This window comes from Scyliorhinus canicula, chromosome 4 (assembly GCF_902713615.1).
Source record: "Scyliorhinus canicula chromosome 4, sScyCan1.1, whole genome shotgun sequence".
NCBI classification, from domain to species: Eukaryota; Metazoa; Chordata; class Chondrichthyes; order Carcharhiniformes; family Scyliorhinidae; genus Scyliorhinus; species Scyliorhinus canicula.
In genome coordinates, this window is record NC_052149.1 from 68,982,142 (window position 1) to 69,005,607 (window position 23,466).

Below are 23,466 nucleotides of genomic sequence, written 5' to 3' on the forward strand. Positions count from 1 at the left end.
AGCTCGCCGATCGGCGGGACGTGATTCCCGCTCCCGCCAATTCCCGGGTGGCGGAGAATTCGGGCCACGGCGGGGGCGGGATTTATGCGTCCCCGGGCGATTCCCCGACCCTGTGGGGGGTCGGAGAATTCCGCCCCTTATGTGGGAAATGGTGTTGCAGAAAAGACACTTCTAAGGATTCAGGACCACAGTCAGCAAGAATAAATAAAAGTTTATTCTGCAGCTGACTGCTGAATCTGCTGTAACTATATGTTACTTATATTAACAGTGGATGATCCTAATTTTGAGTTCAAAAGTTCTGTAAAACATTTAAAATGGTAATCATAAGTAAATCCAAACATTAACAACTTGTATCTGTTTTTTCCACGGGGATCCATTTAAAATCCTCCACAATAATTTTGGCAGAAACCCCTGAGAAATGGTATAAGTGGACATTTATGCTATTTCTCTGCAGGTTCTCCAGAAGTTACAATGGGCGATCCGGAGAATCCCCGCACTGCAGAAATTCTATTCAATATTTTACAAAATCTCTGCTGCAATTTGTGTTATAATTTTATAGTGGTTTGGTTTTAATTGACCATCTTGACATTTCCATGTCCAAATGCAGCAAGACCTGGACAATATCCAGGCTTGGGCTGATATGGGGAGCACGGTAGCACAGTGGTTAGCACTGTTGCTTTACAGCACCAGGGTCCCAGGTTCGATTCCCGGCTTGGGTCACTGTCTGTGTGGAATCTGCATGTTCTTTCCGTGTCTGCGTGGGTTTCCTCCGGGTGCTCCGGTTTCCTCCCACAGGCCCCAAAAGACGTGCTGTTAGGTAATTTGGACGTTTTAAATACTCCCTCAGTGTACCCGAACAGGTGCCGGAATGTGGCAACTAGGGGCTTTTTACAGTAATTTCGTTGCAGTGTTAATGTAAGCCTACTTGTGACAATAAAGATGATCAAATTAAAATGGCAAGCTACATTCGCGCCACACAAGTGCCAAGCAATGACCATCTCCTACAAGAGGGGATCTAACATTGCCCCATGACATTCAATGGCATTACCATCGCGGAATCTCCCACAATCAACATCGTTGGGGTTACCATTGATCAGAAACTGAACTGGACTGGCCATTTTAATACTGTGGCTACCAGGGCAGGTCAAAGGCTAGGAATCCTGCGGCGCGTAACACACCTCCTGACCCCCAAAGCCTATCCACCATCTACAAGACACAAGTCAGGAGTATAATGGAATACTCTCCACTTGCCTGGATTAGTGCAGCTCCAACAACACTCAAGAAGTTTGATACCATTCAGAACAAAACAGCCCGCTTGATTGCTCCCCTTTCCGCAAACATTCAAATTCTCCACCACCAACGAACAGTGCCAGCCGTGTGTACGATCTGCAGGATGCACTGCAGTAACTCACGAAGGTTCCTTAGACAGCTCCTTCCAAACCCATGACCACTACCATCTAGAAGGACAAGTGCAGCAGATTCTTAGGAACTCCACCACTTGGCGGTTCCCCTCTAAGTCACTCACCACCCTGATGTGAAAATATATCGCCGTTCCTTCACTGTCGCTGGGGCAAAAGCCTGGAACTCCCTCCCTAACAGCACAGTGGGTATGCCTACACCTCGAGGACTGCAGTGGTTCAAGAAGGCAACTCACCACCACTTTCTGGGGATCGGCAATAAATGCTGGCCTAACCAGCAACGCCCACATCCCATAAATGAATTTTACAAAAAAATTGAAAGAAAGTGGTGAAATAAGAGCTGAATATTTTCAGTTGATCAACAAAATATCTACTCATTTGTAATATTCTACTATTCACTCATACGTGGCATTGAATATAGCCAGTGATTTTCACATGATGGATAACATTGGTGAATCTTCCCCATCCAGACTAAGATGAGCAGGTTCTGCAGACATTTATTATTTGTGGTGAAAACTTTGCCTGTGGAAACCAGATTGTTTGTGCACTGCTGTTGGCTGGGGATCAGTCTAGCACCTAGGAGGATAGGATCTAAAGTTCTTCATGAGGAATACAAGAGTTTGAAGGACTTTGTGACTGATTGTGATCACAAGAAAGTTTCCAGAAGTTCAGACTTAATGGGAAAAATTGCTCCATCAGAGCACACCTAACTCAAACTGCAGTAATATGAGCTCTTATTTAAAATAGAGGATTGGCATGATGGACCATGCCAACTCTGGATGAAGTGTGAGGCACCCTGGAGAAGATCTAACCCCAAGCCTTCAGTGCTCTCTAGCCTCCCTAGAATTATACAGTCACTTAACATTCTCCAATCTTGACAAATTTCCCTGGTATTTGGAAACATACATTAGATGTGCTTTGAAATGTGGCTCCAGCACCAGAAAAGTTAAATTTTTAAACTAAAATCATGCACATTGGGTGTTACATATTGTATACAATTACTTTAAATTATATATTTTAATCAGTGGTTTAGAATTTTTCTCCCAACTTAAATTCAGCAGTATATTAAACATTTTTTTTTAACCTGATCTAGTGACAGGAAAGCAATCGTTGTTCCTGACGAAGTTTTTGATGCCTCTGACGGGGTTCACATTACTACTGTGAACTTCAGTAAAAACCTACTCACTGGAGTCCCATCTAGGTATGTGTCATTTGCCCTCAAAAATGTGATTTTTGTTTTTGTGGTTTTTAAAAATGAGCTTCGTCTGAATAGCTTTTGGACATTGCAGTGCATTAAATCAGGTTTAAAAATATGCTTTTCAGTATGAAAAGAGCATTTAAGTGAAGCCAATTAAACTTAATTTAATGGGTTAAACCGATTGACAAGTGAAAACAAATGATGTATCCTTTCAGTAGCTAGCATCAGACCAAAAGAGCAAAGTAGGCCATTCAGCCCATCGAGTCAGCTTCGCCATTCAATGATATCATGACTGATTTGATATGATAATCCTCAATTTCACTTTCCCTTTTTATCCCCATTACCCTTGATTCCCTTACTGATTTAAAATCTATCTCAGCCTTGAACATACTTTATAATCCAGCCTCTACAGTCCACTGTGGTAAGGATTCCCACAGATTCACCACTCCCTGAGAGAAGAAATTCCTCATCATCTCTATCTTAAGTGGAAAGCCTTTACTCTGAGATTATGCCATCTGATCCTCGGCTGTCCCACAAGAGGAAGCAACCTCTCAGCATCTACCCTGTCAAGCCCTCTGAGAATCCTGTATGTTTTAATAAGGTCACCACTCCTCTTTCTAACTCCAATGAGTACAGTCCCACCCACTCAACCTCTCCTCCTAAGAAAATTCCTCCCTACCCTAGATCGACTAATGAACCTTCTCTGGACTCCATCCAATGCCAGATATCTTTCCTTCGATAAGGAGACCAAAACTGTTCACAATATTCCAGGTGTGGTCTAACACATGCCTTGTATAGGTCGAGCAAGACTTCCCTATTTTTATACTCCATTCCCTTTCAAATAAAAGCCAGTATTCCACTTGACCTATGACCTGCTAAACTTGAATGCATGCTTTTTGTGATTTACGCACTTGTGGGAGAACCCCCCAATCCGTCTGTTTCCGCATTCCTTTTTAAAAAAATGTTTTTATTCTCCTTTTTCACATTTTCTTCAAAATTTACCCCCACCAATAAACAGTAAACAGTAACGAATACAATGACAAACCCCTTATTAACAATGATCCCATCCTCCAACCCCCAAACAACAACCTGCATGACAATATAAGCATCAAATACAGAAAACCCAGAAAAGGAATCAGGAATCGCCCATGCTCACCATTAACATATATATTCCCGCCCCCAGCTAAGATTCCAGGCCATCCAATCCCCGAAAGTGTACAATGAATGCCACCCACGAATTGTAAACCCACCACCACCCCCCTCCCAGACTCCTCCTCTCCACTCCCTCTCAAAAACACCTCACCCAGTATCGGTCCCTTCCCCCCCACTTTTCACCCCGGCTAGGCCAATCGAAACCTGTTTTACCAGGCTCTGTTGACCGCAGCCCCTCCCCCCACCTCGCTCCCATTCACTAGCCGGCTTAAACCAGCCAGTGTGGTGGCCCCGCCCGGGTTCCCTTCCCCCCCCTGCCCAGTCCCAAAAAAACAAAGAAATCCCCTTTAACGCACAACCCCAGCATAAACACACCAGCTCCAAAGAACCATCATTGCAACGGAAAGTCCCAACTCTTACCTTGTCCAAATAAACAGCATTGACTCATTTAGTACATACAATAACATGCAGTGAAAACATAAAGCTACATACTCTCCTACCAACCCCCTACCCTCAGTACAAGATCAGTCCTCCGTCCCATTTCTCAATTCTGCCACAGCCCTTCTGCCTTCGCAAACACCTCTGCCGCTTCCACCGTCTTAAAATAAAAGTCTTTGGATTCATAGGTCACCCTCAACTTAGCTGGATACACTATGCCGCATCGCACCTTGCTGTTATACAGTGCAGTCTTCACTCGGCCGAAGGCTGCCCGCCTCCTCGCCAACTCCACCATAAAGTCCCGGTACATGCGTATACCAACTCCAGCCCACTGCACCTCCAGCTTCTGCTTGGCCAGCACAGGACCTTCTCCTTCACGCAGTACCTACAGAAACAAACAGTCACCACACTTGGCGTCTCACTCGCCTCTGGTATAGGCCTCCACGACCTATGGGCCCAATCCAGTTCGTATCGAGAGGGATCTTCTCCCTCCCCCAATAGCTCCGCGAACATCGTGGCAAAATACTCGGTCGGTCTCGGGCCTTCCACTCCTTTGGGCAGACCCACGATCCTCAGATTCTGTCGCCTGAATCTGTTTTCCAGGTCTGCGATTTTTGGCTCGCAGACCCTTGTTGGTCTCTATCACCCTCCGTGGCCCCTTCCTCATTGAGGTGAGTTGATCACTGTGCTGCGATAATGCCTTTTCCACGTCTTTCAGTGTCTCACCCTGCTCCCGCACCTCCGCCGCTGCACTCGATACCGCCATCCTCATCGGGTCAATTGCCTCCTCCACCAGCACTTTCAATACTGCCCCCATCTCCTTCTTCATCGCTTCCATGTGCTTTGTGAACTGTTTTTCAAGTTCCACGGCCATCACCATGGTCATTCCTTGTACCGTGAGCAATGCGGCCTCCACCGGCACCCCAGCCTCCGCTTTCCTTACAGTTCCTGCGCCGACTTTTCCACTCACCGGCGGACTTTCATTAGTGCCCTTTTTCACGGCCATTTTTTTTTTTTTTTGAAAGTCTGGACATTTCTCCTACAACTTTCTCAGCATCTGTTGCCCTGGGACGGGGCATTAAAACCCTGAAAATTTAGGACGGCATGTGGCACAGTGGATAGCACTGGGACTGCAGCGCTGAGGACCCGGATTCGAATCCCGGCCCTGGGTCACTGTCCGTGTGGAGTTTGCACGTTCTCCCCATCTCTGTGTGGGTTTCACTCCCACAACCCAAAGATTTGCAGGTTAGGTGGATTGGCCATATTAAATTGCCCCTTAATTGGAAAAAAAATAATTGGATACTCTAAATTTATTTTTTAAAAACCTGAAAGTTCTATTCCCGAGCGGGAGCCCTCCAACGTGCGGCTGCCTCCCGTCCGCCGTCACGGAAATCACTCCTGTTTCCGCAGCCTTTTTCCATTCAAATAATATTCAGTTCCATTATTCTTCCTACTCAAATGCACAACTTCTCATTTTCCTATAATATGTTCCATCTGCCAATGTTTTGTCCACTAGCTTAACCTTTCTTAATCCCTCTGTGGACTGTTTGTGTCAGCCTGACCGCTGGCCTTCGCACCTATTTTTGTGTCAGCTACAAAATTGGTAATAGTCATTCGCTTTCCTTATCAAAGTCATTAATATATATTGTAAATAATTGTCGCCCCAGGAATGATCCCTGTGGCACTCCACTAGATATAGGTTGTCATCCTGAAAATACTTCCTTTAATATCCTCGGATGCAACTCGGTTCAGGGGATTTGATAGCTTTTAGCCCCATTTGTTTACCTAGTTCTTTTTCTGTAATGATAATTATTGTATTTATTTCCTATCCCCTTTTGCCCCTTGATTATTTGGTAGTTTTGGAATGTTATTAGTATTTTCTATCGCGAACACTGACACAAAGTATTTATTTAACTCCTCTGCTATTCCCTGGTTTCCCGTTATTTTCCCAGTCTTATTCTCAAAGGGGCCTATGTTCCCTTTGGCCTCTTCCTTTTCATATATTCAAAGAATATATTGCTGGTTTACCCCATAGTTAATCTTCTCCCTCTTCATTATATTTTTGGTCATCTTTTCTTGATTTTTAAAATTTTCCCAACCCTCTCCTCCCGCTAATCTTTTGCTAAAATTGCCCCTTGGTGTTCAGTGATGTGCAGGTTAGGTTGGGTTGCAAGGATGGGGTGGGGGAGTGGGCCTAGGCGGGATGCTCTTTTAGAGGGGTGGTGCAGACTCAATGGGCCGAATGGCCTCCTTCTGCAGTTTAGGGATTCTACGGATTTATTTTATGGTGAACACTATGTGCCTTTGAGTAAAAAGCCATTAATTTACCCCTTTTACCATATTTTTCCTCTTTCGCCCTATCTGCTGCTGTCTTTATGTTTGTACACTTGTCGCTTACTATCACAATCTGGAAATCATGACCTAAATACCATTGCAAACTTGCAATACTGCCCTACCCTTTTGCTTTGTATGCCTATGTATCCCTTCTCCAGAATCCCTCTATTATGTTTAAAACCCTCTCTACTTTCCTAGTTGCAAGAAACTGGTCCCAGCATGGTTCAGATGTTGGCCATCCCAACGGTGCAGCCCCCACTGATGCCAGTGCCCAATGAACCAAAACCCATTTCTCCTCCATCAGCCTTTGAGCCTTGTATTCATCGCTCTAATTTTATGTACCTTATGCCAATTTGCATGCAGCTCAGTTAATAATCAAAGATTAAAACCGTGGAGGATCTGTTGTTTAATTTATTGCCTAGCTCCTCAAACTCTCTATGCAGAACCTCTTTCCTTGTTCCACCTCTGTCATTGGTACCTACCTGGACCATGTCAATGGAATCCTCAGGATTTGTTATAAAGGGTAAACTCAGTCAAATGGTAAAAATGCGTTTCAGACATTATTAAATTTCGGAGAATCAGAATTTCTGAATTGAAAGTTTGTTTTTGTGGAAGAAATGTTCTTGATTTGAATGCTAGGGTAATTAATTAAATAGACTTTTTTGCATAAATAACAAATATTTCAGGGCAGCACGGTGGTGCAGTGGTTAGCACTGCTGCCTCGCAGCGCCGAGGTCCCAGGTTCGATCCTGGCATTAGGTCACTGTTCATGTGGAGTTTGCACATTCTCCCCGTTTGTGTGCGTTTCGCCCCCACAACCCAAAGATGTGCAGAGTCGGTGGATTGACCACGCTAAATTGCCCCTTAATTGGAAAAAAATGAATTGGTACTCTAAATATATTTTAAAATAAATAATAAATATTTTTATTCCAAATTTTCTTTAGCTTTACCATCCAGCACTGAATCAAAATTATAACTTCTTGCATTCGTACATACGCAATGCAATAAACTCCAGCACATCAAAAGATTATTCATGAATATTTGTTGAAAACTATTCCCTTGTATGTATCCATTTCTTTAATATACAAGTTGATGTCTTGTGGCATTGCTAATGATGAATCAGGGTCTTTATAAAAACTGGATTGTTCTGTCAGTTTTTATCCAGAACACTAATTGTGGCAACCCTGGGATTTAGGAGCATTGGAAAGAAGAACTGAGGAAAATAGAATTTGGGGGTCTGACAGTCTTAAAGAAGGTCCTGGGATCTGTCTCCTGTATATTCCCTCCTTTCTTTGACAACTGTACCTTCAGTCCCCTCCCACTTCATGGAATTCACCTCAGGAACCACTTTTTAAAAATAAATTTAGAGTACCCAATTCATTTTTTTCCAATTAAGGGGCAGTTTAGCGTGATCAATCCACCTACCCTGTACATCTTTTGTACAGTGCAGGAAAATAGAATTTGGGAGTCTGACAGTCTTAAAGACATCTTTTGGGGGGCGAAACCCACGCAAACACGGGGAGAATGTGCAAACTCCACACGGACAGTGACCCAGAGCTGGGATCGAACCTCGGACCTCAGCGCCATGAGGCAGCAGCGCTACTCGCTGCGCCACTGTGCTGCCCTACCTCAGGAACTACTCTACCACCTCTCCTTATTCTTTTAAAGCATTCCTTGGCCAAAATCGTTGTCACCTCTCTCAATCTGTGACTTGAAAACTGTTTTTTCAGCATAAGAAATAAGAACAGGAATAGGCCATTCAGACCCTCGAGCCTGATCTGCCATGCCAAAAGATCGTGGCTGATCTGATGTGGCAATAACTTCACTTTGCTGCCTGAGCCCTTAACCCTTGACTCCCTTGTCAATCGAAAATCTATCTAACTCCGCCTAAAATATATTCAATGATCCAGCCTCCATTACTCTCTTGATGAGGTTATTACATTGGCGACGAGGAATAAACACTTTTTTTTCTTTGGGCAACTTTCACTGTTGGAAATAAGTGGTTTCTCTGGTCAGAAAAAATGACTCTTCGGTAAACTTGAACCCTATAATGTAAGCGGAGAAGACTGGGCCCAATAGACAGAGTGAGTGTGTTACTTCTTCCAGGCTCGTAATATTGAGGGAGATGAGAAGCAGAAAGTGATCTTGCTGACAACATGTGGGGCCCCGACATAGTCTGATTAAAAAGCCTTACCTACCCAGATGCCCCTTGCTCGAAGACCTTTAATGAGTTAGCATACTTGGTAAAAACCACTGTGACCCAAAGCCTTCTGTTTTCCTCCAGAGACACCGCTTTAATATGGCAGGGAGAACCTCAGGGGAATTCATCCAGAAGTTTTGACCTGATTACAGAAATTGGCAGAACGTTGTGAATTCGGACCATCGCTGACCAAATTGTTGCGGGACAGGTTGATATGCAAAATAAATAATGTGACAACTCAAAGAAGTTATTGGCAGAAACAATCTGGATTTTAAAAAAACATCAAAATACTTCTATCACAGGCAAATACAGACAAAGGGCTCTGGAGCTTCAAGGGGCATCAGGCAGCAATGTCCTTTGGTTAGGGGGAAGGGGCTCATGTAAAAGTCACTATTCCTCAATTGAAGGCACCTGTGTAGTTAAGATGCCAAATAGCCCATTACAAACTCAGAGCTCAACTCATGTCACCCGGCAATCAAGGAACCATTATGACAACCCCAAGGATACTAGGGAAACTGCTACTGAAGGTTACAGATGTCAGATGATGACCATTGTAAGCACTGCCAGAGGGCACAGCCAAGACAAAGTTACAGGAAAAGGCAAAATGTGTGCTATTCAGGGAAGAAATCCAGGTCAGTACAGACCCACACCATGCAAGTATACCCACTTCCAGAAACTGGGACATTGCAACAAAATCGCATCATCATGACCAAGGTTGCCCCAATAATGGTGGAACTGCTGGTATACGGCCATCCATTGAAAATGAAGGTGGACACAGGAGCTGCGGTCTACGTCATTGAGGAACAGACATATGATTACCTCAAACTGGCATTCAGCTATTGAGCTTAGAAGGCTAGACTGGTCACCTACATGGGAGAACCATTTCAAATTAAAGGCACCACAAATGCCCCAGTGACTTGCATGCAGCAGTCAGCCCGGCCTCCATCGTTGTGCGTGGACAAGGACCGGGTAGCTTAATGGGGAGTGATTGGCTTCAGCGGGTGAGGCTGAACTGGTGAGAGATTTTCAGGTTGGTTGTAAGAGGACCTTATGAAGCCATCAGCAAATAGCCTGCCGTTCCCCAGGAGAACCTTTGGAAAAATAAGAGAAGCCAAAGCCAAGATTTATGTTGACCCCAATACTACACCTAAATGTTTCATAAAAACTAGGAGCAGGAGTAGGCCATCTGGCCCCTCGAGCCTGCTCGCCATTCAATGGGATCATGGCTGATCTTTTGTGGACTCAGCTTCACTTTCCGGCCCGAACACCATAACCCTTAATCCCTTTATTCTTCAAAAAACTTATCTATCGTTATCTCAAAAACATTTAATGAAGGAACCTCAACTGCTTCACTGGGCAAGGAATTCCATAGATTCACAACCCTTTGGGTGAAGAAGTTCCTCTTAAGCTCAGTCCTAAATCTACTTCCCCTTATTTTGAGGCTAGGCCCCCACATTCTGCTTTCACCCGCCAGTGGAAACAACCTGCCCACATCTATCCTCTCTATTCCCTTCATAATTTTATATGTTTCTAAAAATCCCCCCCCCCCCCCCCCCCCCGCATCCTTCTAAATTCCAACGAGCACAGTCCCAGTCTATTCAACCTCTCCTCGTAATCCAACCCCTTCAGGACTGGGATTAACCTAGTGAATCTCCTCTGCACACCCTCCAGCGCCAGTATGTCCTTTCACGGCTAAGGAGACAAAAACTGAACACAATACGCCAGGTATGGTCTCACAGACATCTTATACATTTGCAGCATAACCTCCCTAGTCTTAAACTCTATCCCTCTAGCAATGAGGGACAAAACTCCATTTGCCTTCTTAATCACCTGTTGCACCTGTAAACCAACTTTTTGTGACTCATGCACTAGCACACCCAGGTCTCTCTGCACAGCAGCATGTTTTAATATTTTATCATTTATATAATAATCCCGTTTGTCAGCAGGAGCTACGACTAGTGGCCCAGCCTCGACTCTGACATCACAGACTTGGTGAGACAATGCGACCTTTGTCAGGAGAATCAAGAACTCCGTCCTTCAGCCTCCCTCCATCCATTGGAGTGGCCAGACAGGCCATGAGTGCGAATGCACATGGACTTTGTGAGGCCTATTATGGGTTCCATGCTTTTTATCCTGGTGGATGCACAATTCCAAATGGTTAGAGATACACCGCATGACCTACACAACCAAAAGTCCTGGGGGGGCGATTCTCCGAGCCCTGTGCCGGGCCAGAGAATCGCTGCAATCGCGCCTCGGCGCCCGAGCGGTCAGGGGGGCGGCCTGTGGGGGGGAGGGGGGGGTGCGATTGGGGCCCACCAATTGGTGGACCAGCCTCTTTCTCCCTACCCCCCCCCCCCCCCCCCCCCCCCGGGCCTACTTTCTGGCGCGGAAGTCCCCCACACATGTGCAGGTTGGCGCAGCCCAACTGTACATGTGGGGGTTGGCGCGGCGCCTATTTGGTGCCGGAAATGGAGGCTGGAGCGACGTGAACCGCTCCGGGGCGTTTGTACCCAGGCCCGGTTCACGCCGTCATGAAACGCGACAGCGTTCACGACGGCGCGAACACTTGGGCTCCATATTGGAGAATCACCCCCCTGGATTCCAACAATGGCACTGTCTTCACCAGTAGAGAGTTCCAAAGCTTCATGCAATCCAATGGTATCAAACTCATCAGAACAGCACCTTATCACCCATCATCAAATGGACTGGCGGAAAGGGCAATGCAGACTATCAAAAATGGCATGAAGAAACAACATACTGGATCCATAGAAACCAAATCGGCACAATCTTTGTTCGATATTTAGAACCACTCCACACACAACAAACAGGATTCGCCTCAGCGGATCTGTTAATGGGACGACGGCTTTGTGCGAAACTAAGCCTTCTATTCCCAAACCTGGAGAGGAGGGATGGGGTCCCAACAAGAAAATCAGAAAAGAAATTATGACTTTGCAAGAACATTCAAGACAGATAGGTTTACGTGAGGCACTTCGGAGATGGTTCCAATTGGTACCTGGGGTCATATTGGAGAAAACGGGACCAGTGTCATACAAAGTGAACTTCCAGGGTAAGATCATAAGATCTGGACCATCAGAGGAACTCGGAGTCTGCCTCCGAGCAAGCCATGAGGTAGCCGCCAGACAGCAGCGAGGAGGCAACTCAGCGTCCATCCATTTCTGATGACGAGGATACGGAATCCAAGATAGAAGCAGAGGAAGCTGGTGCCCTGACTGAAGAAGACACTGAAGAGGAATTCGCGTCAGTAACTCTTTGACGCTCTCTCCAAATGAAGGGCTCCAGTTAGAATCACACCTCCTGATCTGGTTCCACCCTCGGCAGAACTTGGACTGATCGGCAAGCAGCAGAAGGACTTTATCGTTGCGGGCGTACTGGGGACAAACGGACTTGAGGGGGTAGGATGTTAGGGTGGCTATGAATAACACGGCGGATCGTCGATAGATCTCCCCATGAGCTTCATGGAATATGAATTCCCCTATTAAACGGACAGGAGCTCGCCCAATAGGAAATTAGCAGAGGGAGCTTAAAACCCACTGCTTCATTCTGGGCCGATGTACTGCAGGACCCTGGGCTTGGACTTGTGCTGAGTCCATTAACCACCCCACGATTATGGTTAGTGAATCTTCTCGAAATGGCTTCCAACGCAAATATATCTGTCCTGAAGTAAGGAGACCAAAGTTACACACACTACTGCAAGTGTGGTCTCACCAATGCAAATTTTAGCAAGACTTCCCCTACTTTTATATTTCATCCTCCTTGCAATAAAGGCCAAAGTTCCATTTGCCTTCCCAATTGTTTGCTATACCTGCACACTGACTCTTTGTTTCATGTACAAGGAACCCAGGTCTCTCTGTATTGTGCAATTTCTCCATTTAAGTAATACTCTGCTTTTCTATTCTTCTTCTTACATTGTACTCCATCTGCCAGATTTTTGTTTGCTCGCTCAACCTGTCTATATCTCTTTGCAGACCCTTTGTGTCCTTCTCACAACTTGCTGTTCTATCTATAATTATATCAGTGGCAAATTTGGCTACAATAGTCGATTTCTTCATCCAAGTCATTAATATAGATCTTAATATAACATTTTTCAAATGGCCGATGTCGGGATAACTGGTCTAGAGTTCCCTGCTTTCTGCCTCATTCTCTTTAACAGAGAGCACTGAAACATTGAGATAATTTTCAGTGTTAAAGACGCAATATAAACGAAAGCTGCTGCCACAACTGTTGGCAGACCCAGAAAATGCCCTATTCGATTCTGCTATCCCCATAAATTTGATATTGGTGACCTTTGTAATTTTGTAGTTACTTCTTAACATGCACATAAAAAATAATCTTTTTTTTTGTTAGAATTATTAAATTTCTTAAAAACTATTATTAGAATTTTCCAATTTTAATAATTTAACAATTTGACATATAAAAAACAAAAACTTTACAGAGGAGGTGGAGTTGGCCCTACTCAGCGCTTCGCTCCAGAGTCCACAACCCACCAGTCCCTCCAAGTTCGACCTCCAATTTTCGTCTGGCTTCAGAGGTAGTCTTGCCCTATCCAGTAACCGTCCATAGATGTTCCCACAGTTTCACCGCCCCCCTCCCTCCTTACTGTCTGGGTTGATTAGTTCCTCTAGTAGTGTGTCTCTCGGGTCCCTGGGGTACTTTGACGTCTCCTTGCAGAGAAAGTGTTTGATTTGGAGGTGCCTTGGTTCCTGTCCTGTCTGTAGTTCCAGGTCTTCCATCAGTTCGCCCAAGGTCGCAAGTCTGACCCCTATGTAGAAGTCCTTTCCTGCTAGCGCCCCCCCCAATCCTGTATCTATTTTTTGAAGGTGGCGTCGAGCAAGGCTGGTGGGAATTTGTGTTTGAGGGTCCTTGTACACCCCCAATAACATTTTCTGCCTCTTGGTATTTCGTAGTTGTACCCAAATAGATTCCATATTTCTCCTTAATTTATCCACTTTATTGCAAGTGCTCCACACATTAAGGCACAAAGCTTTCCATTATTTTTTCCTGTGGCACTGTTTGATCTTGGCCCTTCACTTCGCTTACTTCCCTTTTTTGTCTTTTGGCCTTGCCTGTGTTTCCCCTCTCCTCTGACTCCTTGCATAGGTTCCCACCCTGTTGCCAATTTAGTTTAAATTAAATCCTCCCCAGCCACTCTAGCAAATACTCCCCCTAGGACATCAGTCCCAGTCCTGTCCAGGTGTAACTTGTCCAGTATTTGTCTGATATATCCTGCTGTATCTGGCTCTGACTAGCCCGGTGCTCTGGTAGACCTTTTGAGTTCCTAGTTAATAACATGCTTCCTAACTCCCTATATTCTGTTTTTAGGACCTCATCCCTTTTCTTTTACCTTCATCATTTGTGCCAGTCTGTACCACGACCACTGGATGTTCATCTGCCCCCTCCTCCAGAATGTTCTGTAGCCACTTGGAGACATCCTTGACCGTAGCACCAGGGAGGTGACATACCATCTTGGAATCTTGCTAGCAGAAACACCTATCTATTCCCCTTACAATTGAGCCCCCTATAACTATTGCCTTCCCACAATTTGTGCTCCTCCCGTGTGCAGCAGAGCCAACCGTGGTGCAACAAATTTGGTTGTTGTTGCTTTTCCCCGAGAGGTAATTTCCCCCAATAGTATCCAAAGCAGCAGGAGAGTCCTGCACTGCCAATTGAGTCCTCTTGCTCTGCCTGGTGGTCACCCATTCCCTTCCTGCCTTTGGAGTCTTAGCCTGAGATGTGACCACCTCTCTACATGCCATCCACAATACTCTCTGCCTCACGGATGCTCTCCGGTGTCCCCAGCTGCTGCTCCAGCTCAATAACTTGGGCTTCAAGGAGCTGCAGCTGGATATACCTCCTGCACACATGTTGGCTCCAGACATTGGGAATGTTCCCAGCTTCCCACATAGAGCAGGAGAAGCACAGCCTTTGAGCTGTCCTGCCACAACATCCCTTTTAAATTAGACCTTTTGAAAGATACTTAAAATCAAATAATACCAAATTAATCTCGGGCCCTTCTTCTCTGGTCCTCGTTAGTACAGAATTTAGCCCTTACAATCTGTAAGCATGTGGCTTCATAGCGCCAGGGTCCCAGGTTCGATTCCCAGCTTGGGTCACTGTCTGTGCGGAATCTCTACGTTCTCCCTATGTCTGCGTGGGCTTCCTCCAGGTGCTCTGTTTTCCTCCCACAAGTCCTGAAAGATGCGCTGTTAGTTGAATTGGACTTTCTGAATTCTCCCTCTATGTAACCGAACAGTAACTTAATTGCAGTGTTAATGTAAGCCTACTCTTGACACTAATAAAGATTATTATTATAAGCGATATAAGTAGTAAATACTTACCTGACCGTACTCACCCACTCAGGTGCTTCCAGTTGCCCCTCGCCACGTTTGAATCCTGACATCACCTCAGGAACTCCAAACTCAAAACTAGCACACAGATTTGTCACTGTACTCTCGTGCTGTTTTCGATCTTCTCTTGCACCGTCCTCTAGGTGTTTCTGCTTGTTTGACACGGTGTCCTCTTCTTGCACTCTCCTCTAGGTACTGCTGACTGTCTGTCCCAGTGTCCTCCTCTCGCACTGTGCTCTCTGTCCTCTCACACTCTCCTCTGGAATAAGGAAATCTTGCTCCAGTTGTGCAGAACTTTGATGAGACCCCACCTGAAGTACTTTGCGCAGCTTTGGTCTTTATTTAAGGAGGCAGTACAGCAAAGGTTCACTAGATTGGTTCCTGGGATGAGAGTGAGCTCTTAAGATGAGAGACTAAGTAAATCTCTGGAGTGTGTAGAGCAGAATAGGAGGTGATCTGACAGGAGAAACATGGGTTATTATCGCTGGTTAGAAATCCAGAACATGGGGTCATAGTTTCAGGAGAAGGAGTCAATCATTTAGGACTGCGATGCAGAGAGCTTTCTTCACTCAAAGGTTGTGAATCTTTGGAATTCTCTACCCAAAGGGTTATGAATGCTGCATTGTTGAACATATTTAATGTTGAGATAGACTGATTTTTGAGGTCTCGGATTTGAGGAATACGGGGAGCTGGCAGGAAAGTGGAGTAAAGGCTGAAGATCAACCATGATTGTGTTAAATGACGGAGAAGCTCGAGGGGCCTAATTGTCTACTTCAGCTCCTATTTTTTATGTTCTAAATCCTATTTTGTATCAAACCCTGCTCACCCATCAACCTTACCCTTGCCGACTTACATTGGTTTTCTTCCCTCCAATGTCTCGGGTTCAAATATACTCAGCCCTGTTCCCTCACCCTTCCCTATCACAATAACCTCTTCCTAGCGTTATAAGACTTTGAACCTTGCATTCCTCTGATCTTGTGCAGCCATTGATTCTGGATTTTTTTTTGTCTTTCTACGACACCACTTCCTTTTAAAAGGTTCCATAAATCCCATCACTTTAATGTTACTATTTTGTGACCACCCTAATATCTCCTTTGGTTCGGCATTTGTTTTCGCTTATTTAAATGAAATGCTTTGGGATGTTTCATCTATTATAGGTCTCTTTTTAAGACAATAAAACAGTATCAGATATGTAATGGTAAAGGAAAAGTAAGATTAATAAACATATTTCAGCTCCCCTTTTGCTCAATGTGTTTATCCAGCAAAAGCCAACCATTAACAGGGTTTCATTCTTCGTATTTAACTAACCTTGGAAAGTGTAGTGGCACATGATTGGCAATAGGACTGTTGGATTAGGGAGTTGAAAATAGGATGTACACCACAGAAACAGGCCATTCAGCCCAACCAGTCCACGTTGGTGTTTATGCTCCATTCAAGCCTTCTCCCATCTTTTCTCATCCCAATCTACCATTGTATCCATCTGTTTACCTATCCCTTATATGCTTGTGTAGTTTCTTCCGAAATATATTTCTGCTCTTCGTTTCAATCAGTCCTGTGCTAGTGAGTTCCACATTCGCACTCTTTGGGTGAAGCAGTTTAATGTTCACTTCTGGCATCAAATAAGTGCACCTTAATAACAGCCACACTGAAAACAGTGACGATGATTAGGGTGAGAAAGGGAAGAAAAATTGGTTGATTCCATTTAGGCCAACGAAGATTAAAAATGAAAAGCTCGTAAAATATTTTAAAATGGATATTCAGAAATGATGCTATAGCACAATTAAATACTATCTTATTGTACAGGATTTCAGAACTTAAGGCCACAGTCACTGATGTAAATCTTGGCTTCAACAAGCTTAGTTCTGTTCCCTTAGAAGTTTGCACACTGGAGCACCTGATTCATCTGGATCTGAGGTATGCTAAATTCTTGCAAACTGTTTTGTGTTTTTGTCACATTGTCATTCATAACTTCAGGGCTAAATAAATACATCTTTTTAATTGAAAGTGCACTCGCTATTTCTTTGCTTACCACAGTACTTTGGCCAAAACTGCACATGCTATTTCTGAAGGAAACATACTGGAGCCGCCTTATCCAACATTTTCCCTCTGGGTCCATTTTTGCATTTAATCCTCACTCAAGAGGCTGATGAACAAATTGCAGAAAGATGAGATGTGGCACAATAATAAACTGAATTTCAAAAAAAGATTGGGAATATAAATATACAATTGCTGAACATAAGTACAGCAATGTCATAGCAATAAATTAAGTTTAAAAAAAAGCAAGTAATAAAAATGACGGATCTGTGTATTAGTGAATGGGTGCATGTGTATGTGCTCATGTGTGGTGGTGAGAGTGAGAAACCTGGACGTAAGGCAGACTAACACTCACCCCCATACACTCACTCAACCCCATACACTCAACCCCACTCATGGATTAGCACTCTGCCAGGGTTGAACTAGCTGGATGGATTCAGAGCTGGCTTGGCCATAGAAGACAGAGGGTAGCAGTGGAAGGATGTTTTTCTGAATGGTGGTCTGTACCACTAGGTGTTCCGCAGGATCAGTTCTGGGACCTCTGCTGTTAGATATAAATCACTTGGAAGAAAACGTAGCGGATCTGATTAGCAAGTTTGCAAATGATACTAAGATTGCGGGAGTTGCGGATAGTGATGAAGATTGTCAGAAAATACAACATGCTATAGATAGGCTGCAAAATTGAGCGGAGAAATGGCAGATGGAATTTAACCAAACAAATGCGAGGTGATGCATTTTGGTAGATCCAATTCAGGTGGGAGATATAAAATAAATGGCAGGAGCATAGAGACACAGAGCGATCTGGGGCATGCAGGTCTACAGATCCTTAAAAGTGGCAGCACAGGTGGAAATGGTGGTATAGAAAGCATATGACATGCTTCCCTTCATAGGACTGGAATAAAGTATAAAAGCTCGAACATTATGTTAGTTACATAGAATGTTGGTTAGGCCACATTTGGAATACTGTGTCCAGTTCTGATCACCAGTCGACTAGAAGGATGTAGAGGCTTTGAAGCGAGTACAGAAAAGGTTTACCAGGATGTTGCCTGGTATGGAGGGATTAGCTATGTGGAGAAATTGAATCAACTGGGATTGTTCTCCCTAGAGAGACGGAGGTTGAGGGGCGACCTGATAGAAGTTTATAAAATTATTAGGGGTATAGATAGGGTGAACGTAGAGGCTTTTTCCCAGGGCAGAATTGAAAATTACAAGGGGGCACAAGTTCAAGGTGAAGGGGGATGGGTTCAGTGGAGATGTGGGGGAGAAGATTTTTACACAGAGGGTGGTGGTGGCCTGGAATGCACTGCCAAGTGAGGTGGTTGAGGCAGATGTGTTAGCGATTTTGAAGACTTATCTGGATAGGCACATGAACAGACAATTTAGAAGGATACAGGCGATTGGTCTAGATAGATCATGTGATTGACGCAGGCTTGGAGGGCCGAAGGGCCTGTTCCTGTGCTGTTTTGTTCTTTGTCTCTCTGTGTGTCGCTCGCACTCTGTCACAAATTCCAGTCACCAATTGTTTCTCTCGCATTTGCTGCTGATAGTTTCAATGCTGAGTCTATCATACGCAAACGCAAGGGAGAGCTTCCCTTTGAACAATCGTCTATTGCAACTTACTTGTTTGACTGCTGTTTCAAAAACGGTTCTGTGGGCCACAGAGGGGAGTTTCGCAGGCCATACATTGGACAAGCTTGTACTAGACTGATGAAGGAAGACTTAAAATCCTCACCAATGTGATCCTGCCAAACAAACATTTTACTCCATGAAGGTGAATTCTAAGTGTAAGTTCCAAACTCTGAAATTTAGTCTGTGGCCACATTCTTGACTTTAGAAATGACCTACATGGAAGCTAGTTCTTCCCCTGTGGAAGTGTAACGTGGGGATTTATCTCCAAATGATTCTTGTGTACAACAAATGAGCTTTATACAGGGTAGGTTTTCAAGGGACTGGCAATGGTATATAACAAAGGAGCTTTAGCAAGGAAGGAAATAAAGAGACCAAGCTTGAATTTTGATCCCTCATGTAAGAGCTATTTGCTCAACTATCAGGCTTTTCTGCTTTCACATCAGCAATGAATTTTCTCAAGAAAATTGCGTGATTTCTCTTTTTTGTTCATAGTATTCTGAAACTAAATTCGATTTAATCTAGAGTGCCAATTTTCAGAAATTCTAGTTTTATGGATTTGTACTTGTCATTCTCCACCAGCCACACTGTAGTTGAACAGAATTTTATTTACTTGGAGCCAGTTAATTTTTATGAAGAAAAAGTGGAAGGAGAGCTCTCCCTGTGCCACATTGTGCATCGCCTGACAACATTGGCAGAAGGCAGGGCAGGTTGGAAAGACCACGGAACAGAGTGGCACAGGTAGATAGTTAAGCAAGGCAAATACCTTCCACCAGCAGGAGGTATACCCTCGCTAATCAAATTGGTTAAATCAAGAGATTAAGTTGAAAAAGAATATACTCACAATGTTTAGACCACAGTGCTGTGTGAAACCATGGAGATAAGGCTCATCAGCAGGTTAGTGAGGCTTCCATCTCCAGGAACTTTTTGGCAGCCCAAAGCTAAAGAAGGTGTTGGCTAAATATACAGTGCAGATAGGAAAGTTGGAAATTGAAACAGAATTTTAATAATAGAAGAAGCAACAAATCAGTATTTTTATATAAGTTCAACATGAGCAAGCGTTCAATGACTAAGGATTTTTTTGAAAGTAAAACATGTATTTTATGTTGTTTAACTTGTTCTGGGGTTTTGTGCTTAGTTTTGTGACAAAGTGACTGGTAAAACATTTGTGACCTACTTGAGATAGAATTCTGAAGATTTGGCTAGGAAAGTATGAAAAATCGTTTTTTTGTTAAAAGTTCCTGTACTGCTTACATGTTACTATCATAATTATTTTCTTTCACTCTGAAGAAATAATATTTTGACTTCACTGCCAATGGAGATAAAAAGACTACTGCGATTGCAAACTATAATCCTGTCTTTTAACAGGTTAGTATTTTCCTTAAAAATGAAATAGCATTATCTTCCTAATATTCAAGTTTTATTCTATAGATAATTTATTTGGGCTGGATTTGAATTTATGTATGCATTTATGGCTTTTCTGTATGGTATGGTTTCTACCTGTCTTGCTGAGAAAGGTAGTATGAACAGTATATATTCAGTATAATATTGGATATTTATGTAAAAAGTTCATATAAGAGCATTTTAGTAGATTATGGGGTATCTTAGCTGTTGTAATTAATTAAGCATTGTGAGAATGGAGCTGTATCTGAAATGGAAAAATTATGCCCTTTGTCGAAAACAATAAAATTAACTTGGTTTTAATTTTTCATAGAGCTGTTCAGAAAATAAAATTGGCTTTTTAGTGCAGCATTTTTGCAACATTTATTTCGAAAACAAAATCCTACATAAATTGTGTGTCAATCTGGATTTGTAGCTGCAAGTTTTCCAAAAGCATTTAAACTCTAATTTTTGTTTTGTGTGTGAAGGATTTCCTTTCTTTTCCGACTGAACACTGACACAGTATCTTGGATTTTGCCAATTCAATGCATTTGCTTGTACATTGGGGAAGTTTCAAAATGAATTTTCCAAATGGATTTATCAGCTTAATAAACAATATTGCCTCTCTAATTCCTGTCTTGGTTGCAGTTCAGGCAGTTACAAATAGATTTACTTTATAAATACATAAGAATTAGGAGTAGGCCATTTGAACCCTCAAGTCTGTTCCACCATTGTGGCCTCAACTTCACATTGGGTCACCTCCAATAGCCTTTGACTCCCTGCTTGTTTGTCAAGAATCGATTTACCACGGTCTTAAATAATTCAGTGCCACTGTCTTAACTGCTTTCCAGAGAAGAGAGTTCCAAAGACTCATGACACTCACTGAAAGAATTTCTTCTCATCTCCAACTTAAATGGAAGAACCCTTATTTTTAAACTGTGTTCCCTAGTTCTAGTCTCTTCCACAAGGAGAACCATCCTTTCAGCATCCACCCCATCAAGTTCCCTCAGGATTTTGTATGTTTCAATAAAATCACTTTTCATTCTTTGAAACTCCAATGTATAGAGACCCAACTTGTCCAACCTTTCCTCATAACAATGCACCCACCCCCCCCCCCCCCCCCCCCCCCGCTCCCTGACCATCCCAGTTTTCAGTTGAGTTCTCTGAACTGCTTCTAATGCACTTGTATTCCTTCTTAAATAAGGACACAAAACCTTTGCACAGTACTACAACTATAGTAGAACATCCCTTTGTTTACATTTCATTCACCCCCCCACTTGCAATAAATGACAACATTCCATTTGCCTTCATGATCACTTATTGTACCTGCATGGGCGGCATGGTAGCACAGTGGTTAGCACTGCTGCTTCATAGTGCCAGGGACCCAGGTTCGATTCCCGGCTTGGGTCATTGTCTGTGCGGAGTCTGAATATTCTCCCCATGTCTGCGTGGGTTTCCTCCAGGTGCTCTGGTTTCCTCCTGAAAGACATGCTTACCCCACATTATTCTCTATTTGCCTAATTTTTGCCCATTCATTTAACCTATGTATCTTCCCTTTTCAGACTCCTTGTGTCCTCTTCACAACTTACTTCCCTACCTATCTTTGTGTCATAAGCAAATTTATCAACCTTGCATTTAGTACCTTCATCCAGAGATGCTGGTTTAGCACAGTGTGCTAAACAGCTGGCTTGTAATGCAGAACAAGGCTAGCAGCGCGGGTTCAATTCCCATACCCAGCCTCCCCGCATAGGCGGCGGAATGTGGCGACTGGGGGATTTTCACAGTAACTTCATTGAAGCCTACTTGTGACATGAAGCGATTATTATTATTATTAGATGCAGTCTTCTGCAGCATATACTGTCTGTCAGCTTGTTGAATGACCGACTCCTGTACATCCTGGCCCCCTCCTCAGCCTGATGGGTGGCCAGATCATCAATGTGTGCTGCGGCCCCCTGCACATGTGGTGCCACCTCCAGCCTGCATTGTTTTGCTGCCTTCTTCGGTGCCTGTCCACCTGGTCTGCGACAATCACAGAGAAGGCAGCCTCCACGGGATAAACTGCTCAAACATATTTGTATCTGGAAAGAAATGGAGGAGGGAGACTGATAATCAGTTAGGTCTTCCATCCCAGGGCTCTCAAACCTCCCAAGCCTCCCCCCCACCCTTGCCATAACTGCCCTGCCTTCCCTGAGTACTATCCAGCGAACCAGTTGTGCTGTAAAACCTTGCTCTGCATAAACACTCCCAGCCAGGTCAGGACCCCTAGACTCCAGACCTCTGCCAGCAACATTTGGGAGGCCATGCTCAACTGTCCTCCGCTCATCCAGACACTTAACCTTTTAGCCGTCGACAAGTCCTCAGTGGTGAACCCTGCTCTTTAGTGTTTGATTGTTGGAAGCTGCCTCTACGGTACAAATGCTACTGGAGCACAGACACACTGTTCAGGCATCAAAAGTTGCAGTACATCCAGTCCACTAATCATCCTCTCCGACATGGCACCCGTTCCTTCGAAGAGGCACTTGAGAGTTCAGGAGCGTGAAGTGACTCGTAACTAACAAAGCTAATCCCTCCTTTGAAATAGCCTTCAGCTGTGAAGCCAGGGGCTGCTCACAGTCAAAGGGAATGAAATTGACTTTCATGAGAGTAGCCGCAGCAGCGCTCAGTTTGGTAGGACAGACAGGCTGCAGCTGTGGTTGCCCCTGGTATGGGTCTCCATAATATTTAAAGATGGCTTGAAGGCCTCACTGATGCAAAGCTTCTCATTCTCCCCCCCCCCCCCCAACCTAGGGGCGACACCCAACTGGACCCCTCCAGCCTCCTGATAACCCCAGCCCCCCCCCGAAGCATCCCCCCTTCCCTGAGCACGGGGAAGTAGCTCCGGTGCCCTTGAGCTGCATGCCGGTAAATGGAAAGGGCTACTCACCTCACTTCCACTGGGCAGCCATTGTGCCAGTTTCCCATTTCTATAAGTACTAAATGATGCCCGCATGACTTGTCATCGGAGGATTTGGGTGACTCCCGGGAGGCCGCTGCATTCAACTTCAATCTTGCTAATGACATTGAAATGAATGTAAATTAGAGAAACTGACTTGTGCCTGGCACTAATCCCCTTTCAGGTCTCCCGCAATTCTCCGGATATGCAGGAGAATCACCCCTGTTGATACTGCCTGATTGCATTGAGTGCCTCCCTATAACCTTCTCAATAATAGATTCTAGCAATTTCCCAATGACAGATGCTAAGTTAACTGGCCTGTAGTTTTGTGCTTTGTCTCCTTTTCTGAATAGAGGAGTTAGGTTCACTATTTTTATTCTGCTGAACCG

The 23,466-nt window shown here is 44.2% G+C and overlaps 1 protein-coding gene across 2 annotated transcripts in view; it reads left to right on the forward strand.

The window, feature by feature from the left end:
• The window catches only part of lrrc40 (leucine rich repeat containing 40), a 138,584-nt gene that overhangs the window by 100,047 nt on the left and 15,071 nt on the right, over nucleotides 1-23,466 (forward strand). For both annotated transcript variants that reach the window (XM_038794400.1, XM_038794399.1), the window contains exons 11-13: nucleotides 2,512-2,619; nucleotides 16,909-17,019; nucleotides 20,056-20,133. In XM_038794400.1, coding sequence (XP_038650328.1) covers nucleotides 2,512-2,619; nucleotides 16,909-17,019; nucleotides 20,056-20,133 — 297 coding nt within the window. The remainder of the gene's footprint in view (nucleotides 1-2,511; nucleotides 2,620-16,908; nucleotides 17,020-20,055; nucleotides 20,134-23,466) is intronic.